This window comes from Hippopotamus amphibius, chromosome 1, assembly GCF_030028045.1.
Source record: "Hippopotamus amphibius kiboko isolate mHipAmp2 chromosome 1, mHipAmp2.hap2, whole genome shotgun sequence".
Lineage (NCBI taxonomy): Eukaryota > Metazoa > Chordata > Mammalia > Artiodactyla > Hippopotamidae > Hippopotamus > Hippopotamus amphibius.
The window spans coordinates 214,267,730-214,286,553 of NC_080186.1; the positions used below are offsets into that span (position 1 = coordinate 214,267,730).

Here is an 18,824-nt window from a genome sequence, read left to right on the forward strand (position 1 = left end):
TGGGAGGGAGTTGCAGGAGGGAGGGGATATGGGGATATATGTATAAATACAGCTGATTCACTTTGTTGTACAGCAAAAACTGGCACAACAGTGTAAAGCAATTATATTTCAATAAAAAGCTTTAAAAATGTAAACATGAAATATGAAAAATACAAAAAAAAAAAAAAAAGGAGAGAGATGATGTGTCAATGTTCAGAAGCTGCCTGAACACCGTGTCAGTGCCTGCAGACTCACTACCTGGCACCTCACATCATCTCTACCAGGTGTACTGTGCTTCACGGCATCATATCCCACAGTGAAAGAGTGACCATCAAGCAAGGGTGATGGAGCTAGTAATGACCCCAAGGCATTGCTTCGTCCCTAGCTCGGTACATCTCCCTCTAATAACAACTGTAAGCCCAAGAAAATGGGGTGGAATGGAGTTCTGAATGCCAATTACGTAGGTGAGCCCCCCTCACAACATCTGCATAGGTGGCAGGATGGTTGAACTAAGATAGCTCATGACCCCCTAACTGGAATAGTGGTGACTAACCCTCGTTACACTTTATTCCCTTTTGACTTTATCTTTGTTTAGAGTATTTTGGGTTTCATGCACAGCTTTAAATTGTTTATATGGTGAAATTTATGTTTTCTTTTCTTTTATGGATTTACTTTTTCTTCCTAGGTGATCGACTGAACGTCCAACATTATTAAACAATACAGCTTTTCCTTACTGACCTGAAATATCCCCTTTATCACACATTAACATTTATATATATATATATATTCCACTGATATATATATATTCCACTGATCTTTCTTTATGCAAGTGTCCAATGGCTTTAATTACTACGTTATATATAGTGATTGTCTGGCAAGGCCACACCTTCCTCACTGTCTCTCTTTTTCTAATTTTCTCAAAATCCCTATAATGTCCCCTGCCCCAACCATATGAACTTGAGAGTTTGCATGTCTGCTTCCCCTCAATCCTGATGATTTCCCCCCTGGGATTATATATTACATTCAGTAATCAACTTAGAACAACTTTGCATCTTAAAATATTGTCTTTCTGTTTATGAGTATGTGCATAGATTTATACATCTTATTTGCATCCTGAAATTTCCTTCAATAGCTCTTACACATTTTTGTAATATTATTCCTAGATATTTAATAATTTTGCTGAAAATGTACAATAGGTCTTTACTTCCACTATACTTTCAAAATAGTTGTTGAATGTATATAGAGAAGCAATGACTTTTGTGTATAAAAGTTTTAACCACTTTCCTGAATTCTCCTATTGTTTGTAAGAGCTATCCAGATGATCTTCTTGAGATTTCTAGCTATATAACTATTTCATCTACATAAAATATAATTTTATCCTCACTTTTTCTATATTTTTAATTATCTAAATGTATTGTCTAGTATTGCCAGGCCAAGGTGTTAAGAGTTGGGGACTGAGTGTACTTTCTTGACTTTATTTTGGGGCACAATTATTAAATTGGGGTTAGAACCACATGGTTTGAAATACTTTCCCCCAATATATTTTTATTTTTATCTAAAATGGGATCCAATTACTATATAAATTTCAAATCTTTCAATGTAGGAAATCTATCTTTTAAAGACTTTATTGGTTACCTGTTTGTCTCTTGGAAGTTTTATCAACTTCCATCTCATCAACATTCTATTCCAAGCATTGCACTCACTTACTTACCCAAAATAAAACCTATGTGTTTCATAAATCTAGCTTGGCTTTTGTCATATATATATATAGAAAGAGAGAGCGGGGGAGAGATTGAGAGAGAGAGAGAGAGAGGGAAGCAAGAGCCTGGAAGTAATAAATGCTTGTTGTTGTCATTATTCCAAAGAATGTCCATAAAATTTAAAGTATTCGAAGACTATAAAAGGTAAATTATTTTTAATTTTATTAATTGTTACAAATTGATACATTGTTTTAAAAAACAGAGAGAAATCAGCACATAGCAAATAGCTCAAATATAAGTCAAGAAAATATTAGACCAAGATAGATTTGAACTCTGACTTCTAAAAAGGTCTTCCAAAACTGTTTATCTATTTTTACTTATTTTAAATAATCAACAATAAGTATTTCATTGAGCATCTATTAATATGCCTGGTACAATGCTAAATACTTTAAGGAAAAATATAAGAAGCATATCACATGGTCCTTTTCCTTAGTAGTTTATAATCTAGCTATTTGTGATCATAGAGACACATTTAAAAAATTCTGGGACATAACACTTGTAAGTAAAATCATCTTTTGAAAGTAACCACTTTGGAAGGTTATACGATTATTTCAAAAAATCCTAAAACATTTTTTGCATCTTTTCCTTTGGGATTGCCTTTTGAGTCATTAGATTAATCATTTAAGAAAGAGAGACTCATTACTTTTATTTATTTATTTAATTTAAATAAATTTATTTTTATTTTAGTTTTTATTTTTGGCTGTGTTGGGTCTTTGCTGCTATGTGTGGGTTTCCTCTAGTTGTGGTGAGCTGGGGGCTACTCTTTGCCGTGGTGCACAGGCTTCCCAGTGTGGTGGCTTCTCTTCTAGAGCACCAGCTCTAGGTGTGCGGGCTTCAGTAGTTGCGGCACGTGGGCTCAGTAGTGGCTCGCAGGCTCTAGAGCACAGGCTCAATAGTTGTGGCACATGGGCTTAGTTGCTCCATGGCATGTGGGATCTTCCCAGACTAGGGCTCGAACCTGTGTCCCCTGCATTGGCAGGCAGATTCTTAACCACTGCACCACCAGGGAAGCCCACCATTAATTTTAGTTTAGAATGCTGCTCTGTCCTCCTTCTGTACCTAGTTTAGTGACCTGAATTAACAACTGGATTTGTTGCTCACTGAGTTCTGCTTATTTTAAAATCTCAAATTCACTCTAAAAGACAAGTTTCGCTATTCTTGATGGCCTTCAAAAGCATGTCCTGCAGCATGACTGGACAGTAAGTACCTGGAGGAGGAGAAGCCTTTCTCATCAGCTTTTCATCTCCCCTGGCATCCGGCTTGGAGCTTAAGCACAGCAGGCGTGCAGTATACGTCCTATGCTGAATTGACAGCACATTAGCTGTTCGGCAGCTGGAGACAGGGTGGGCTGGGGATAGGGGTGAGGAAGGGTTCCAGGTGGGGCTTGAGGGGGGTTTCTTTCCATTCTGCTATTTCAGTGTTTTCTTTCATTACTCCTTATGCATCTGGCTTTGACAATGAAGGACAGAAAGGTCTGCCTGAAGCTGGAAGCAGATTCTCCCAATACTCCCTTCTAGCCCTGTGTTTATAACAAATACCGTATATTAACACATATATGCGGACTATAGAAAAATGGTACAAATCAACCAGTTTGCAAGGCGGAAACAGAGACACAGATGTAGAGAACAAACATATGGACACCAAGTGGGGAAAGCGGGGAGGGTTGGGGGGGAATGAATTGGGAGATTGGGATACCAAATTGTACGCTTTAAATATATCCAGTTTATTGTATGTTAATTGTATCTCAATAAAAGTTCTAAAAATATATATATATACATAGTAATCAAAAAATTCATATCTATTTTATAAATCCAATATGTTTTATATGTATGTTTTTTATATATATAGGCTAAATACACATAAGTTTGGTGGATGATCAGGCTAAAGTAGAATTTCAGTTTCAACATATGGACAGAAAAACTGCCCATATCCATTAATTCCAGGAGTCTTTCTACATTCTCTCCTCAATAACAATCACTGGGTTTCATACCACCTTTCAGAGAAAGACAACGTGTTTGAATTTCATGTTTTTGTGAATTATATTCATTTGGAAATTTCTAGCAGCGTCCTTCTAGCTCTACTCAATATTTTAACACAATGGCAAGTATATGAAGCTGGTTTTTAATGTAATGAGACAAAATATAATTCTTCAAAAAGTAACTAAAAACAGAATACAAATTACTTTGTCAGTATTTGTGTCTTGTTTTTAGACAAAGAAAGAAGTATACAAAGGTTCCTGGTCACAGACCTTTGTGTTAAATATATTTTCACAGTTTTTTTCCACTTTACTTACGAAACAATGAATAAATCAATATTTTTGGACGGTGAAAATTTCAGAAACCTGGGGTATCTACAGGTTTCTGTGTAATCACAAATTTTTGCAAACCTCAGTACGTTTGGGAGTTTAGGGTGCAAGGAATGTCTGGCTTTATTCTACAGAATAATGTTTTAATTCAAATTGCTAATGAATTTTAAGGATTCCCTAGACAACGTTATTAAAATAAGCCATTTCTCACTTATATGAACTATTTTAACCATCATCAAAGTATGTTTTCCTCACCTTTTAATTATATTTCTATTTAGTACTTTTTTTCTAAGCATGAGACCCATTAAAAAACATCTTCCTGGATAAATGTCCATACCTCCTAGAAGTAATGTTTGCCTAAATGATTTCTTGCCTACTTTTACAATCGAAATTAATTTACATTAGGAACATTGTCCCAGTTCAAAAATGAAGACTGTTCTAAATGCCAAATGAAATGGATAAAGAAATACAAAATGGATCAAAGACACAACAAGCGTTGATTAAGGAAGATGGCAGAGATTGTGGCTGGTTTCTAAAAGATGGGAAAGGAATGGCATTGTGTTGCTGGTGAGGGAGAGAGAGAGAGGGAGAGGGCAGGGTGGGGGGAGGTGAGAGAGAGAATGATTCAAAATAGAACAGTAATTCAATGAGCCCCCAGAAACATTTCTTCAATAATAAGGTGATTGATTGTAACAAATAGTATCATTTAGATATTGGAAGACCTTAGAGAAGGTGAAGGCCTGTTATTCTTCTTTCAACAATAAAAAAGAAAGTTAATTAGAAATCTCTATAAAACTATTGTACAAAGAAAGTCATAGTCCAACTATGAAGCAAATTAAAATATGGCCTGAATTTGGACTATGGATGAAATGTGAGAGGAGAGAATCAATTTGACCTTGATGCTTGGAACATTCTCCTACAAGGGGCTTATGTTTTGTAAAACAGCTTTATTTCTCTTTATCTTGGTTCTCAGTGAATAATGTTTAGAAAATCATGATCAGGGTACCAGGATATTAGATTGGAAATTTTATTGGTGGCACAAGATATGATAGATATGAGGTATTAAAGCAAGACAGACACTGCATGTGTATAAAAACAGATGATTGAACTTGGTGTACCCCCCCCCCCAAATAATAAATAAATAAATAAAATTAAAAAAAAAAAAAAAGCAAGACAGACACTCTGCAGAAGTTTGAAAGTAGGTGGCTAAGAGCCAGGCAGATGACTCACTTGACTCTACACTGGAAAATCTAGATCACAGAGACCAATGGGTTGGCTTCTTTGCTTGTGAGTGAAGAGACTGTGGTTCAGTTGACATCAGACCACACTCTCAGAGTTTGTCTCCTTAGAAGAAGGATGAAAGTTCTTCTAGCCAGTTTTGAGCCTCATAGGAGAGAGGGAGCCAACCTGAGTGAATTTAAAATCAGGCTCAAGAGAAACACCACGAAGGAAAATGAGACTCCCCCAGATAAGGTATATCTGTAGTGACCTGCTGAGAAAGTCAGGATCTGAGGGCGAAGCAGAGAAAAATGGATTTTCTCTGTTTTTGAGAGAAAAATGTATTGTCTGTGGCATGAGAAATACAGATAAAAGTTCCCAGTGGAAGCCTCTGAAGAACTATAAATACACTCATGAGGATCTGCCAGACCCAGTCAAGCAATACCAGCTTACTCCCTTTTCCATCCCCTCGCCTCTCTCTTTGAATCTGAAGAGGTCAGAAACCATGATTAGCAATATGGGAAGGGAGGGCTGGAAGCATAAGACAGAGAAAGAGAAAGATCAGACTGGCCTTCCCTGGTTTCCTGTTCACTGAAATCTGCTGCTGGAAAAAAAGGAGAAGTTTTAAGTTTGAAACATGTTCCAAGTTTTGATTTCACATGGAGTTGGACACGTAATTACTGAATTGCCACTGTATTTGCTTATGCTGTGCTTATACTGTGTTTGGTTATAAACTTTGATGATGTAAAAATAATGATATACCTTAAAGAAGCCAAGCAGTAGATGAGGGAGGAAAAGCAGAGGGAAACAGAGGAAGTCAATTCTTATTTTACAGAGAGGGGGATCAAGAGATGTTGCCTCCTATTGATAGATGAAAAAACAGGTAGTTAAATATGAAATTCAAACTTATAAAGATAACCAACAGAGCAAGCAAAAATGTAATAAGTCAAAGTTGGGAAAAAGAGATCAGGGAAAGGAGGAATATTATGTGATTTAAATCCCTCAGTCTTCATAAAGGGTAATTACCACCTAAAATTGATAAAACAAGAAATAGAGGAATAAGACTTCACAACATAAATGGCAAATAGGTTACCCCTGGAATGGGATGGGTATTAGAAATGGCGTGGCTTTTACCTTTTATTTTATACACTTCTCTACTTTTCAATTTTTATTACCACGTGCATGCATAATGTTAACAATAAATAGAATGAGATTAGAGGAAAAGAGTAAGCTAATTTAAAAATTCCTACCTGGCTCCCATCCAGGGTTTGCTGTGTGTGTCGAGACCACTTCCCCAGCTGCCATGTTTGTCAGAAGCCGGAGGCAAAAATCCGCTTTCCGGGGCCAGCTCCTCTGCAATCGCCCTGATGTGGTAGGGCTCAAATCCACAGCACCGGCCTATGTACCTGACCCCCAGGTCATAGGCCTCTCTGGCGTAGTTTTGAGTATCCCATCTAGTTGCAACTCTGGGCTCCAGTGCTGTAATACAATAGTTATGGCACTTCTGTTACCATCTCTATTTTCAAACGACTGATGCTCTGAGGGGTATTTTTTTTTAATGAAAAAATTATAAATTTTAGAGTATGAGTTCTTCAGATAGCTCATTTTTGGTTAACACTGAATGTCTTTGTCCTATGCAGTCTCATATCATAAGTCTGTACTGTAGTTGTCCCTTATAGCCATTTCTGTTTGTTGTTAATCCCGAACAACAGGAAACCACGAGGTCTCTAATATGCACCTGAGCTTACCAAAGGGATATTCAGGGAGATCCACAAATCCTCCTTTGCTGCAGTCAGGCATATGGAACCCCAGAGACTGCACCACCAAGTGTGCTTTCAGCCCTCCAGCCCGTAGGCCTTCCTTCATGAGTCTCATTGTCTTCAGACTGGTCCAGGGTCCAAATCGGCAGTTCACGCCAACAACTGAAGCCCCTATGCAAAGAGCTACTTTTATTTACTTGTTTCACAATTTATTTACTTGTTTATATTTTTAAATTGAAGTATAGTTGATTTATAATGTTGTGGTGGTTTCAGATGTAAAGTGATTTGATTATACATATATATGTATATTCTTTTTCAGACTTTTTTTCATTATAGCTTATTATAAGATATTGAATATAGTTCCCTGCGCTATACAGTAGGTCCTTGTTGTTTATCTATTTTATATATAGGAGTGTGTATCTGTTAATCCCAAACTCCTAATTTATCCCTCCCCCTCCCTGTATCCCCTTTGGTAACCATAAGTTTGTTTTCTGTGTCTGTGAGTCTATTTTTGTTTGGTAAATAAGTTCACTTGTATCATTTTTCAAGATTCCACATAAAAGTGATAGGATATTTGTCTTTCTTTATCTGACTTCATTCCTATATACCAACAACAAAACATCAGAAAGAGAAATTAAGGAAACAATCCCATTTACCATCACATCAAAAAGAATAAAATACTTAGGAATAAACCTACTTAAGGAGACAAAAGACCTTTACTCCAAAAACTAAAAGATGCTGATGAAAGAAATTGAAGATGACACAAAATATGGAAAGATATAGTGTTCTCAGATAGGAAGAATCAATATTTTTAAAATGACCATACTACCCAAGGCCATCTATAGATTCAACGCACTCCCTATCAAATTACGTAAGGCATTTTTTCAGGGAACTAGAACAAATAATTTTAAAATTTGTATGGAAACACAAAAGACCCTGAATAGCCAAAACAATCTGGAGAAAGAGGAACAAAGCTGGAGGAATCATGCACCCTGACTTTAGACTATACCGCAAAGCTACAGTCATCAAAACAGTATGGTACTGGCACAAAAACAGACACATAGATCTTTATTTTCTTTTTTAATAGTTGGAAGGTGCCTTAGAGGTTAGCTATCCCCCTCCACCTCCTAAGTTTTACAGATAAAGAGATTGATTCCAATTAATGCTTTTATTTTCAAACTGTTCTCCCAATATTAAGAAACTTTGTTAAATTTCATAAACAATAACTGAACTGCTTATCATATCATTGGTCCACATTACCTGCCTTCACCAACTTCACAGCACATTCTCCAGGTGTTATACCATGCATGTCTCCCTCTGGGCCAATACACATGGTTGCTGCCATGGGTTTTCTGGATTCTTTTAAGACTTCCACAGCCCACACAGCTTCTTCAGCATATTCAAAATACTAAGAGAAATTTCATGTGTTTCTATTGGTCCAAATATAAAGCAGATTTTGAGAGGTAGAATGCAAATGTTGCAAAAACAGTTATAAAAAATTACCAAATATATGTGATAAAATGTGCTAAGAAATGTGTCTCTATCAAACTGACTAAAGAATACTTTTCTGAGTAAATATTTTAATTCCTTTAACAATAACATATAGGTTTTCACTCAGATATACTTTCAAAAAGGTTTTAAAGTAATTGCATATTTAAAATCATAATTTTGAAGGAAAAAAGTTTTGCTAATACATTTTGGACTCATTTTTTTTATGGAACTTGGGTGATCTCTGGAGAATAATTAATAGTTTGCATGCTTTACACTTCAAAATACTTTTATATTCACTTCTAGTTAGATATTTATAAGTACTCCACAAAGTAGGAAGGGAAATATGATTATTTTCCCAAATGAGAACATTGAGGCACAGAGATGGGAGGGGTGGTTACTGAGTGTCTCTGCCAATGGTGGACAGGACACCTTGTCTGGTGAGCCCATTTGCAGGGGTGCTTCCTAGGAAACCCCATAAGTGCCACAATTGAAAAGCTGAACTTAATTTAAGTGGAGAAAAGCTAGCAGAAATCTTCCCATTTCTTCCTTCTTGACTTAGATTCTGCAGGAGCAGTGTCTGAGGAATGGCAGGGAAAGTCAAAAGAGAGGTTCTTAAAAACAAACTTGTGTTCTCATCCATCTGGAGAACATATAGGGTAGAGCTTGGATTCATTTCTTTAGATAATGAATAATAACCTACCTTTTTCCAGGTGGGTTAGCCAGGCTTGGGTAGCCCTAAGCCTTAGGAAGGTCGCTGAAGCATGGTTTTCAGTAGGTTCAGTAGGGTGCTTGGGGAACTGGCAGTTGGCAGGCTATTGTCTTTTTGTTGGGGGTGAAGATCTGGGTTGAGGCCTTGACTGCAGATGGTAGCAATAGTGTTGGGAAATAGGGAGATGGGAGAAAGAGGATATTCTAAGCCTTCATATCCAGTCAATGACAACTCTTATTGATTCTAGCTTCAAAATATCACTCAGATGTAATAGCTTTAGTGAAAGCAGAGAGATGGGAGTGAGCAAGGCATGGATGCAAGAGGGCAAGGAAACTACTGCTTGGTACTAAGTGTTATTGGTGGGGCCTGGATGAGCCTGAGCAGCCGCCTACCCTCTAGGCTTTACTCCCTGACAGTCTCTATCCCCCACACACAGCTCTTTCCAGTCCTGCCCCTCCCATTGGAGAGGATGCTCCCTGAATCACTGTCCCCTTCTCTCATTCTGCATTATAGGGTCCCCGCAAGAGTCAGCTGCTACAACCACCCAGAATAAAACCAAAGGCTACAAGTAGGCCTCTCCTGGGTCTGTTCTTTGGCTTCACAGAGAACCTAGCATACAAGCTAGAGGATGTTGGCCTTGACTATAATGGATTTTTTAAAATTTTATTTATTTTTTGGCTGCATTGGGTCTTTGTTGCTGCTTTCTCTAGTTGTGGCGAGCGGGGGCTACTCTTCGTTGTGGTGCATGGGCTTCCCATTGCAGTGGCTTCTCTTGCTGCACAGCATGTGGGCTCAGTAGTTATGGCACACAGGCTTAGTCACTCCATGGCATGTGGGATCTTCCCAGACCAAGGATCGAACCCATGTCCCCTGTATTGGGGGACCACTGCACCAGCAGGGAAGTCTGACTATAGTGCATCTAAATAAACCTTTGACCATCCACAGGGAGGAAACAAGGGCATAAGGCAGTCCCATACCCTCATGAAAATGAAAGACTATGTAGCTATGTCAAAATAGAGTTAATCCTTTGCATATAACACTAGGCTTACCTCTGCAATAAAGAAGTCCACATTTTTCCTGGCAAAAACCTCTAGCTGTAGTCGAAAAAGTTTTTTAATTCTAGCTTCATCCTTGTGGTGTTTGTACAACGATGTCTGGCAGATCCCCCCTGCTACCAAAGCATCACCTGTGTTGGCTACTTCTCTGGCGAGGTCACAGGCAGCAGCATTTACAGCTTCTCACTGAGGTTACAGAGCAAGTGTGCACATGGTGAGCCTGGCATTTTAAAGGTGAAATATAATAGATATCAAGGGGATCAATGAGCAAGTAGCATGAGTACAAGTCACTGGTTTAAACTGCAATGCGAGAAGACCAGTAGAGTTGGCTACCATCTCCTCTAGTCCCAGTGGGCTTGTATTCCCATTATTGTACTTGCCACACTGGCTTTTAGTAAATGCTCATTTATTTGCCTCTCACACTTGACCATGAGCCACTTCAGAATGGGGTCTCTGCCTTTGTATCATCTTTGTATCTAGCACAGAAAGTGGACTATAACAGATACTCAATAAATGTTGGTTGGTTGAATGAATCAATGAGCATTAATGTTCACAAGTATTAACATTTCACATTTGCAGAATATCTCACAATACTTCCACATCCTTCACCTTATTCACGTTTCTCAACAACCCTATGTATGTGAGCATCAGTTATCTCCATTTGGCAGAGAAAACCAGTGCTCCATGCCATTCAGTGTCTTACACAAAGTCACACAACCCATAGGTGGCAAAGCTGGGTATCAAACTCAAGTCTCCTCATTCCGACCCCAGTGCTGTGTTCTCTAGGACCGCCCTGTCTCCAGATGGATGAGTCAGAAAAGAAGAATGTGAAATAAGAAAGTAAAAGCAGCATCTACACAATGTTCTTTCTCTACAAAAAAATTGCATAGAAGGATGGCCATGCCCTTCCAATGGTATATTTTCTCCCAGTCCTGTCCCCTCCTCCTCCCTGAGATAAAGAGACAGAAAAAGCTTATTAAGTACATATGTTTACCTTAATGATTAATTACTTAATAGATGTTTTATGTGGAGGAGTTTGTAATAAAGTGTAGTCACACAACAGGTCAATTCTATGGACTCCCATCGAGAGGTTATTTATATTGTAGATGAGCCCTCTCCTCACCCCTCCGCACTCCCACCTGCCGCATTACCATTTACCTGACTTTCCATATTGTCTCCACTGGCAGAAAAGGTGAAAGTCTGCATGACATTTGATCCTGCTCTCAAGAATTCCACGTGAAGCTGACGAACTACAAAGGCGTTGTTTTTTCCATTGAAGTTAAAAAAGTAAAAATCACAGAAGCGATCACTTCCAGCAGCAGCTCGCTCACTCACGTCTCTCTCAATCATACACAATTTCAAACCTAATACTGATACAGAGATTCAGGTTCAGGTCAGCAGAATTCAGGAACAGGACAAGGCAGAGTCCATACCAACTGGGGGCTGTTTAGAGTGGACCTGCCGATGGGCTTCATGGTCTGGTGCCAGCCACGTGCAGACATCAAGGCCCCGTGGTCTCTTGGTCTAGAGAGGGTTTATTCATTTGCCCTGTCATGACGGATGTAGCTGGTCTACAAGCAGTCAGCACTAGGGAGCCCTCAAAGTAGGATGAGGGAATTCTCACAGTGGACAGAATGCATGTGGGTGGCACCCCCATCGAGTGGATTCAGTAGCAGGCAGCTGGGTAGGCGCAGTCAGGGAGCTTTCCCTGGCCCATCAGAATCCCCTTCCTCTCTCTCTCTTCATCACCACCCCCCGCCCTCAATCTTTATCCTTGCTATTTCAACACTCTCTTTCTGGTTGACCAAAAAAGATCTTCTAAAATTAAGAACAAGTTCTTCTTGGGCCAGATGAAATCTTCCTGCTAACAGCAGAAAGACAAAACTTCCTGCTAACACCAGAAAGACAAAACTTTGTATAACTCTGGGTGTCTGGTGAAACACTAGTCATGGTCATCAGGTACTTATGATATGCTGGGCATTTCATGTGGGCAACTCAAGAGTCCTCACAACCAGGCCATGTCATCACCCCATGGGACAGATGAAGAAATGGATCCTCACAGGTCAAATGACTTGTCCAAGGTCACTCAGCTGGTCAGTAGAAGAAGCGAAACATGACCCCACATTTGTCTGGTACACTGTGCTTACATGAATAAAATCAGAGTGAAGCAAAAGCTCCACCCCCTGCTTTTATCCTGTTTCACCCATTTCTTCTTTGGCTTTATTTCCTACTTTCATGTAGGAGAGCAAATACAAAAAAGAGCAAACATAGAATTAAAGTTCCAATTTGATGTTACTAACCAATCCTATCACAGTTTCTACCTCCAACTGTTTTTTTTTTCAGCCAGGAGGATGAGGTATAATTGTTCTTATTTCTTTGCCCCTCTCCTCCCCACAGCAGAACCTGGCTGTCTACTGTCCATATTCCGTTAAGCTGGTGGTTACTATTAATCCCTATGAAATGTACTGTTTTATTTATTTATTTATTTACTTATTTACTTATTGGCTCTGTTGGGTCTTCATTGCTGTGCACGGGCTTTCTCTAGTTGTGGCGAGAGCGGGGGCTACTCTTAGTTGCGGTGCATAGGCGTCTCATTGCAGTGGCTTCTCTTGTTGCAGAGCATGGACTCTAGGCATGTGGGCTGCAGTAGTTGTGGCACATGGGCTCAGTAGTTGTGGCTCGTGGGCTCTAGAGTGCAGGCTCAGTAGTTGTGGCACACAGGCTTAGTTGCTCTGCGGCAGGTGGGATCTTCCCGGACCAGAGATCGAACCTGTGTCCCCTGCATTGGCAGGCAGATTCTTAACCACTGTGCCACCAGGGAAGTCCCTGAAACGTACTGTTTTTCATATCACATGAAAATTAGCCAGAAGGAGGAATCTGAGGCAATAACAGTTTTACTATGTTAAGGAAAGTCTTGAATATACACAACGTAAATATTCATGGCACAAATATTAGGGTGTATATTTTAGCACTCCCAGTATATGAAGATGCAAGTGTGTGTGTGTGTGTGTGTGTGTGTGTGTGTAGAGAGGGGAGGGAAGGAGAGAGAGAGAGAAGCCATTTCTGCTATTTGATTCAGCTAGTGTACTGCCATTGTCTCCACATCTTGGAATTTTGGCAAGTGAAAGATTCCTTGGAAGACATTTGCTATGGGACTTCCCTGGTGGTGCAATGGTTAAGAATCCACTTGCCAATGCAGGGGACACGGGTTCGAGCCCTGGTCCGAGAAGATTCCACATGCCGTGAAACAACTAAGCCTGTGCACCACAACTGCAGAGCCTGTGCTCTAGAGCCCATGTTCCACAACAAAAGAAGCCACTGCAATAAGAAGCCTGTGCATCTCAATAAAGAGTAGCCCCCACTCACCACAACTACAGAAAGCCTGCACACAGCAACGAAGGCCCAATGCAGCCAAAAAATAAAAATAAATAAATTTATTTAAAAAAAAAAGAAAACGCTATTATTTATCTTCTCTCAGTCAGATTTAAGCAAAAAGTCACCGAGGTAAGCACTGTGGGTGACACTGGCACCAACCTGCATCTGGATGCCCTGCTATGGCTTCTGGAGTCCAGAGCCCAGCCTTCACACAGCCCCTCTTCTCCAGAGTTATGAGAAAGCTGCCATCTCCAACCACAAGCTCCCCACTATCCAGATGTTCCAAAATGCCCTGGAGAAAGAAAAATCACCTAAGATTCCTCTTTTTTCCCTAAAAGCAGTTTCTAATTTTAGGAAAGGCAGTACAATGCTCTTATAGCTCCAGTTCTGTGAAAATCATCCCTGCCCAATAGTATTTCAGAAAGGCTGAGTATACTCTATTTCTTGGATAATCCAGGTACTTGTTTTGTGCAAAGTTCTGTGACTATTTTTTCTCAAATACCATTTAATCCGAGTCAAATTATAGTGAAAGTGCTAATTCTGTAATGGTTATTTGGGTTTTTTCAAGATGTTTCTGGCAGACACTGCTAGTTGCCTAATGAATGAGCATTTTTTTTTCTCTTCTTCTTTGCTAATATATTTTGCTTGGGGAGACAATGTCCCCAACTTAAAAAAAAAAAATCCTCAGGCTCCTTTGTTGCAGGGAGGAGGGGGTGGGTGGCCATGTGACACAGTGGTGGCCAATGGGACATAGTGAAAGTCTGCTGATTTCCGGAAAAGTTTTTTTTTTCCTGATATAGATGCTCACTCCCTTCCATCTTGTCACTTTTTCTGTGTCCTGTCTGGAATGTTAACGTAAGCCCTGGAGGAATACCCACCATCTTTCAGCCATGCCACTGAAAACCACACGCTAAGGCTGGGGGTGCGGACTGATAACCACAGCCTGGTGTCTTAATGACATCTTGGAGTAGCTGCAGAGGTTGTGGACGGTGACCACTAGACCTCTGATTAGGTGAGAAAAATAAACCTCTTTTTTATATGAACCACTGGACATAATCCTATTGGAACCACTGGACATAATCCTATTGGACACAACGTTTCGTAATTAGGCCCTACCTTTTCCAGCATGTTCACGGACACATTATCACTTGGTACTCTTAACAACTCTGGGAGCTAGGCAGGGCGGATAGTTCTTATTCCCATTTTATAAATGAGGAAACTGAGGTTCAGAGAGGCTAAGTGACTTGCTCAAGATCATAGAGTTCAATAAGTAAAAAAGCAGACGTCAGATCTTCCAAATTCCTAATCTAGTCTCTATTTTACCACCTTTCTAGTCAGCCCACCCAGAGCAGTTATTCAAGGCCATGGTTTCCATTGCCTACAAAGTGCTTCCCCAGATACCTGCATGGCTTGCCCTCCCATTTCCTTTAGGTCTTTGGTCAAGGGTCATTTTTTCAGAGACAACTTCCCTGCAATTTATAAAAACTGCAAACACCCCCATAGGGATCACTATCTCTCTTGTATATCCTGCCCTAGTTGCAGATACAGCCTTTGGTTGAAAATACTGGCCAGTTCATCTCAGCCCTGCCTATAGCTGGACACAGAACAGTGCATGAATGGGGGAGGAAAAGCTCCAGCTGCCCCTTTTAACTAGTCAGATCTGCAGCCCAGGAAGGTACATGAGAAGTGGTTGCCCTGAAGCTAAGTACCAGGCCACCGTCCTACCACATCTCCATTTTCCTGTGAAGGGAATCGGAATGGAGGCCAGTTTCGTGAGCCATAAACACTATTTTGACAGAGAGAGCTCCTGACTCTAGTTATTTTTCCATACTGTATATCTAAAGATGAATTTTAGTTGAACGTAGAAGAAATGTTAATGTATTCTATGATTCTCACCTCTCTCCCTACACCCTCCATAAAATGAAATTGGCTCTTTTCATTTTGGACTTTTGAAATATAAAAAGGATTTAAACTTTCAACTTTCATCGAGACCTTCCCACAGGCCAGGTCCAGTTCTAGGCAAGAGGGGTAAACGTTGGAATTAGACATGATCCATGCCCTCAAGAAGCTCCAAGTCTGGCTACCCTGGGGAAGGTCATTAGATCAACAGATCCTCACAGCACGGCGTGATACATAGATGCTGCAGAGGGACATAGAAGAGAGACTCTGAGTTATTGTCATGTGTCTAAAATTCCATCTTGAAAATCTAACTCATTTCAATGAAGTGAACCATGTTAAGAATCAGATTTAATATTACACATCAAACAATGCTAGAGGGGAAAAACATTAACACACAATTTGGGTATTATAGGTTAGCCTCTTACCTCCCACATCCAATCTGTCATAGGTTTACATCAAGCATCTCTATTTAACACATCTCCCATAAGTCCCCTCATCCTCACTGCTCCTGGACTATTGCCATGGTCTCCGATTCACTCCAGCCCACTCTCAGCTATCTTCCATTGCTGCCCGAGCGAAGCCTTGCCTGACCTACTCTTATTTGTGATTGCATCCTCCTTTGTCTCCTGCTTAAGTTCATACACCCTCTATTCCTGCATCCATCACCTGTGCTGCAGTATCTGGTTACTTTCCTGTCACCTCTGTTTGGCTGTAAGACGCTTGAGGCTCTATCTCTATCACCTCAAACAGCATCTGACAAAGAGTAGGCCCTTAATAAACCATGCCAAGAGTTAGCAGATGGACAGCACTCTTTTAAAAATGTCACATATCTCACATATGCAATAAGTTTGGTCCTGACAAGGAGGAAAAAAATGAAAATTTTTACTCTTTAACAGAAAATTAGCTAGGATTTTTAAGAAAATGATAGTGCAAATTTTGACTGTTGCCTTCATGATCCCACGTAAAGGTAAGGCACTTTGATCTGCTATCTGGATGTCTGTCCAACATTTTAAATTTTGCCAGTTTTCTAAACAGCCGTTAGCAAAATAAATTATAAGTCTTTGAATTCAGAGCAACTTTTAGCCCCTCCTTTACTGCTAGACTTACCATCTCAGTTAACTGCTACACCTGTGTGATCTAAAGACCGCTCTAGAATGACAGGACTGTGTAAAATAAAGAGCACTGTAAATGATTTGTGGTATGTTTATACTTTCATTCCATCCTCCCTTTCAGTTTGGTAGTGACTCTGCTTTGGATCTGAGAGTGAGTTCTGAGAGGCATTCGTGCCCTCTTTTTGCATGTAGCAGTATTTAGACCTCTTGGGTTTAAGATCTGGCTTTAGCGCACCTCTATTCATACACGGAGGAACAGACCAACTTCACCCTGTGGCAGGAAGCTGTCAGAGGTCCAGTCAGTTTAAAATGTCTCCCTGACTGCCTGCAATTGCCACCGGGACTGCTCTTTTGGATCAAAGAAAGCAATTGTGTGGATGTTTTAAAGAATACTTTTGTATTAATTTGAATAGAAATGGTTCTGTAGAAATTGATATCTAACATTCTATTTTTATTGCTATGAATGAACGGTATACATCACACACATACACACAAAGAAGGCAATTGGAGATGTCCTCTGTGGCAGTTACATGAATTCTTAAAATGCACCTGTTAGCTGAGAAAAGAGGTGAGGTTAACTCCACCCCACTGACATGTTAACTCCCAGGTACACATTAACGTGGATTCTCATATGATAACCTTGGTGTTGCAAAGAGCAGAGGCCAGGAGGAAATAGAACAGGGACAGCATATTTTTAAAAAAATCTTTAAAAAATGAACTGTAAACGTGAACATAGTATTAGAGAAAGCTTAGAGAGAGAAAGCACAATGTTCTTTGCTTCTTTTACTTTTTTATCATGCTTGTTTTCTTCAATGCCCATATTTTACTTTTATAACCAGAAAAACATATCCAAAATGTTTTTTGTTAAGTTTTTTAAACCTATAGTTCACATCTTATGCAACTACTACCATTGTTGTGTCCTTCCTTACAGTGTGTGTATAAATGTTTTTATATCGTTGGGATCAGTCTGTGATAGATCCTATCTCCTTTTGTAACAACATTGCAAAGCACTTTGCCTGTTCCCATACTTAGCTTTTTAATTGACTGCCTAATAACTTATTAAGTGGATGAACTTTATTTACGGAGCCCAGTATTGTACGGCATCTTGGTTGTTCCTATCTTTTTAGTATAAATAAAACCGTGGTGCACATTTCCACGTCTATATCGCCCCTTTCTTCCCCACCCTCGCTTTTGAATTAGGGTCTCAGGTGGGTTGCTTTGAGGAGTTTGGAGCTACCACCTCCAAGTTCACGCCCTTCCTAATTTTGTTCTGTCACCCCTTCTAGAACACCACCACACACACACATCCAGCGTAAAAATGGGGCAACTGGGCGACAGCTGGCGAGCAGATAGGGAAAGGGGAGCCGGGAGACCCAGGCTGCAGGATGAGGTGAGGCAGAGCCCCGACCCCCGCTCCGCGCACCCCACCCTCCATCCCCGCGGGGGGTCTAGGCGTGTCCGTGCCCGAGACCAGTTTCAGACCAGTCCGAGGCTCGGGAGGCCAGGCAAGGGCTCTTCCCAAACACGCGAGGGGCACGAGCCCTGGGGCCGCTGAGGTGAAGAGCTGTGGTTTCGGGTGGGTTGAGAGGAGAAAATGTGCGTGCGGCCTGGACTTCAAATCCCTGCTCCACCTGTTTAGATCGGTGACCCTGAGTGAGTCGGCTGACTCTGAGCCTCAGTTTCCTCACCTATAAAATGGGAATAAACGTGAAGAGAGGAGACAACCTGCGTAAAGCACTCGTGCAGGGCCGGGCACCGAGTCAAGCAAGGCTCCGTAAATGTTACCCAAGATTGTTATCTCACCCTGACAGCTGGGCAGTACCCTCATCGCGGCGACTCGCGGGCGGGTACCCTGAGGCTCAGAGCCGTGCAGGTGCCTCGCCTAGGCCGCAGAGCTTGGTGAGGGGCAGAGCTTGGTGAGGGGCAGAGCTTGGTGAGGGGCAGAGCTCGGTGAGGGGCAGAGCTTGGTGAGGGGCAGAGCTCGGTGAGGGGCTGAGGTGGGCCAGGAGGGCTGCGTACCTCCCGGGTTCCCCGAAACTCACCTTCTTGGCCCCGCGGCCTCCGGCCGGTGCCATCGCGCCGCGGCTGGGCAGGCGCCGGGTGGCGGGGAGCCAGGAGCCCGCCCCTCGCCCGGGGGAGGGCGCCACCGCCGCCCGCAGGC

General features: G+C 41.0%; 1 protein-coding gene across 2 annotated transcripts; it reads right to left on the minus strand.

Moving 5' to 3' along the window:
* Positions 1 to 2,897: 2,897 nt before the first annotated feature.
* LOC130830931 (S-methylmethionine--homocysteine S-methyltransferase BHMT2-like) lies at positions 2,898 to 18,738 on the minus strand. Of its 2 annotated transcripts, XM_057698216.1 has the most exons (8): positions 18,706 to 18,738; positions 13,812 to 13,944; positions 11,411 to 11,527; positions 10,272 to 10,459; positions 8,283 to 8,430; positions 7,011 to 7,193; positions 6,513 to 6,741; positions 2,898 to 3,258 (listed from the first exon to the last, which is right to left on the minus strand). In XM_057698216.1, exons 1-8 carry the CDS (start codon positions 18,736 to 18,738, stop codon positions 3,177 to 3,179), a joined length of 1,113 nt encoding a protein of 370 aa, XP_057554199.1. In that variant the 3' UTR covers positions 2,898 to 3,176. The 2 variants fall into 2 exon arrangements, with proteins under 2 accessions (XP_057554199.1, XP_057554201.1); XM_057698218.1 differs by lacking the exon at positions 10,272 to 10,459 and having other exon boundaries at positions 11,436 to 11,527.
* Between the last annotated feature and the right edge of the window lie 86 nt (positions 18,739 to 18,824).

Coding starts and splice junctions, on each gene's coding strand:
- LOC130830931 (XM_057698216.1), bottom strand. CDS start 18,738: ATGGCACCGGCCGGAGGCCGCGGGGCCAAGAAG. Junction 8,431..10,271: donor TGGACTTCTTTATTGCAGAG/GTAAGCCTAGTG, acceptor AATTTCTCTTAG/TATTTTGAATATGCTGAAGA. Junction 6,742..7,010: donor TCTCCCTGAATATCCCTTTG/GTAAGCTCAGGT, acceptor ATTGTATTACAG/CACTGGAGCCCAGAGTTGCA.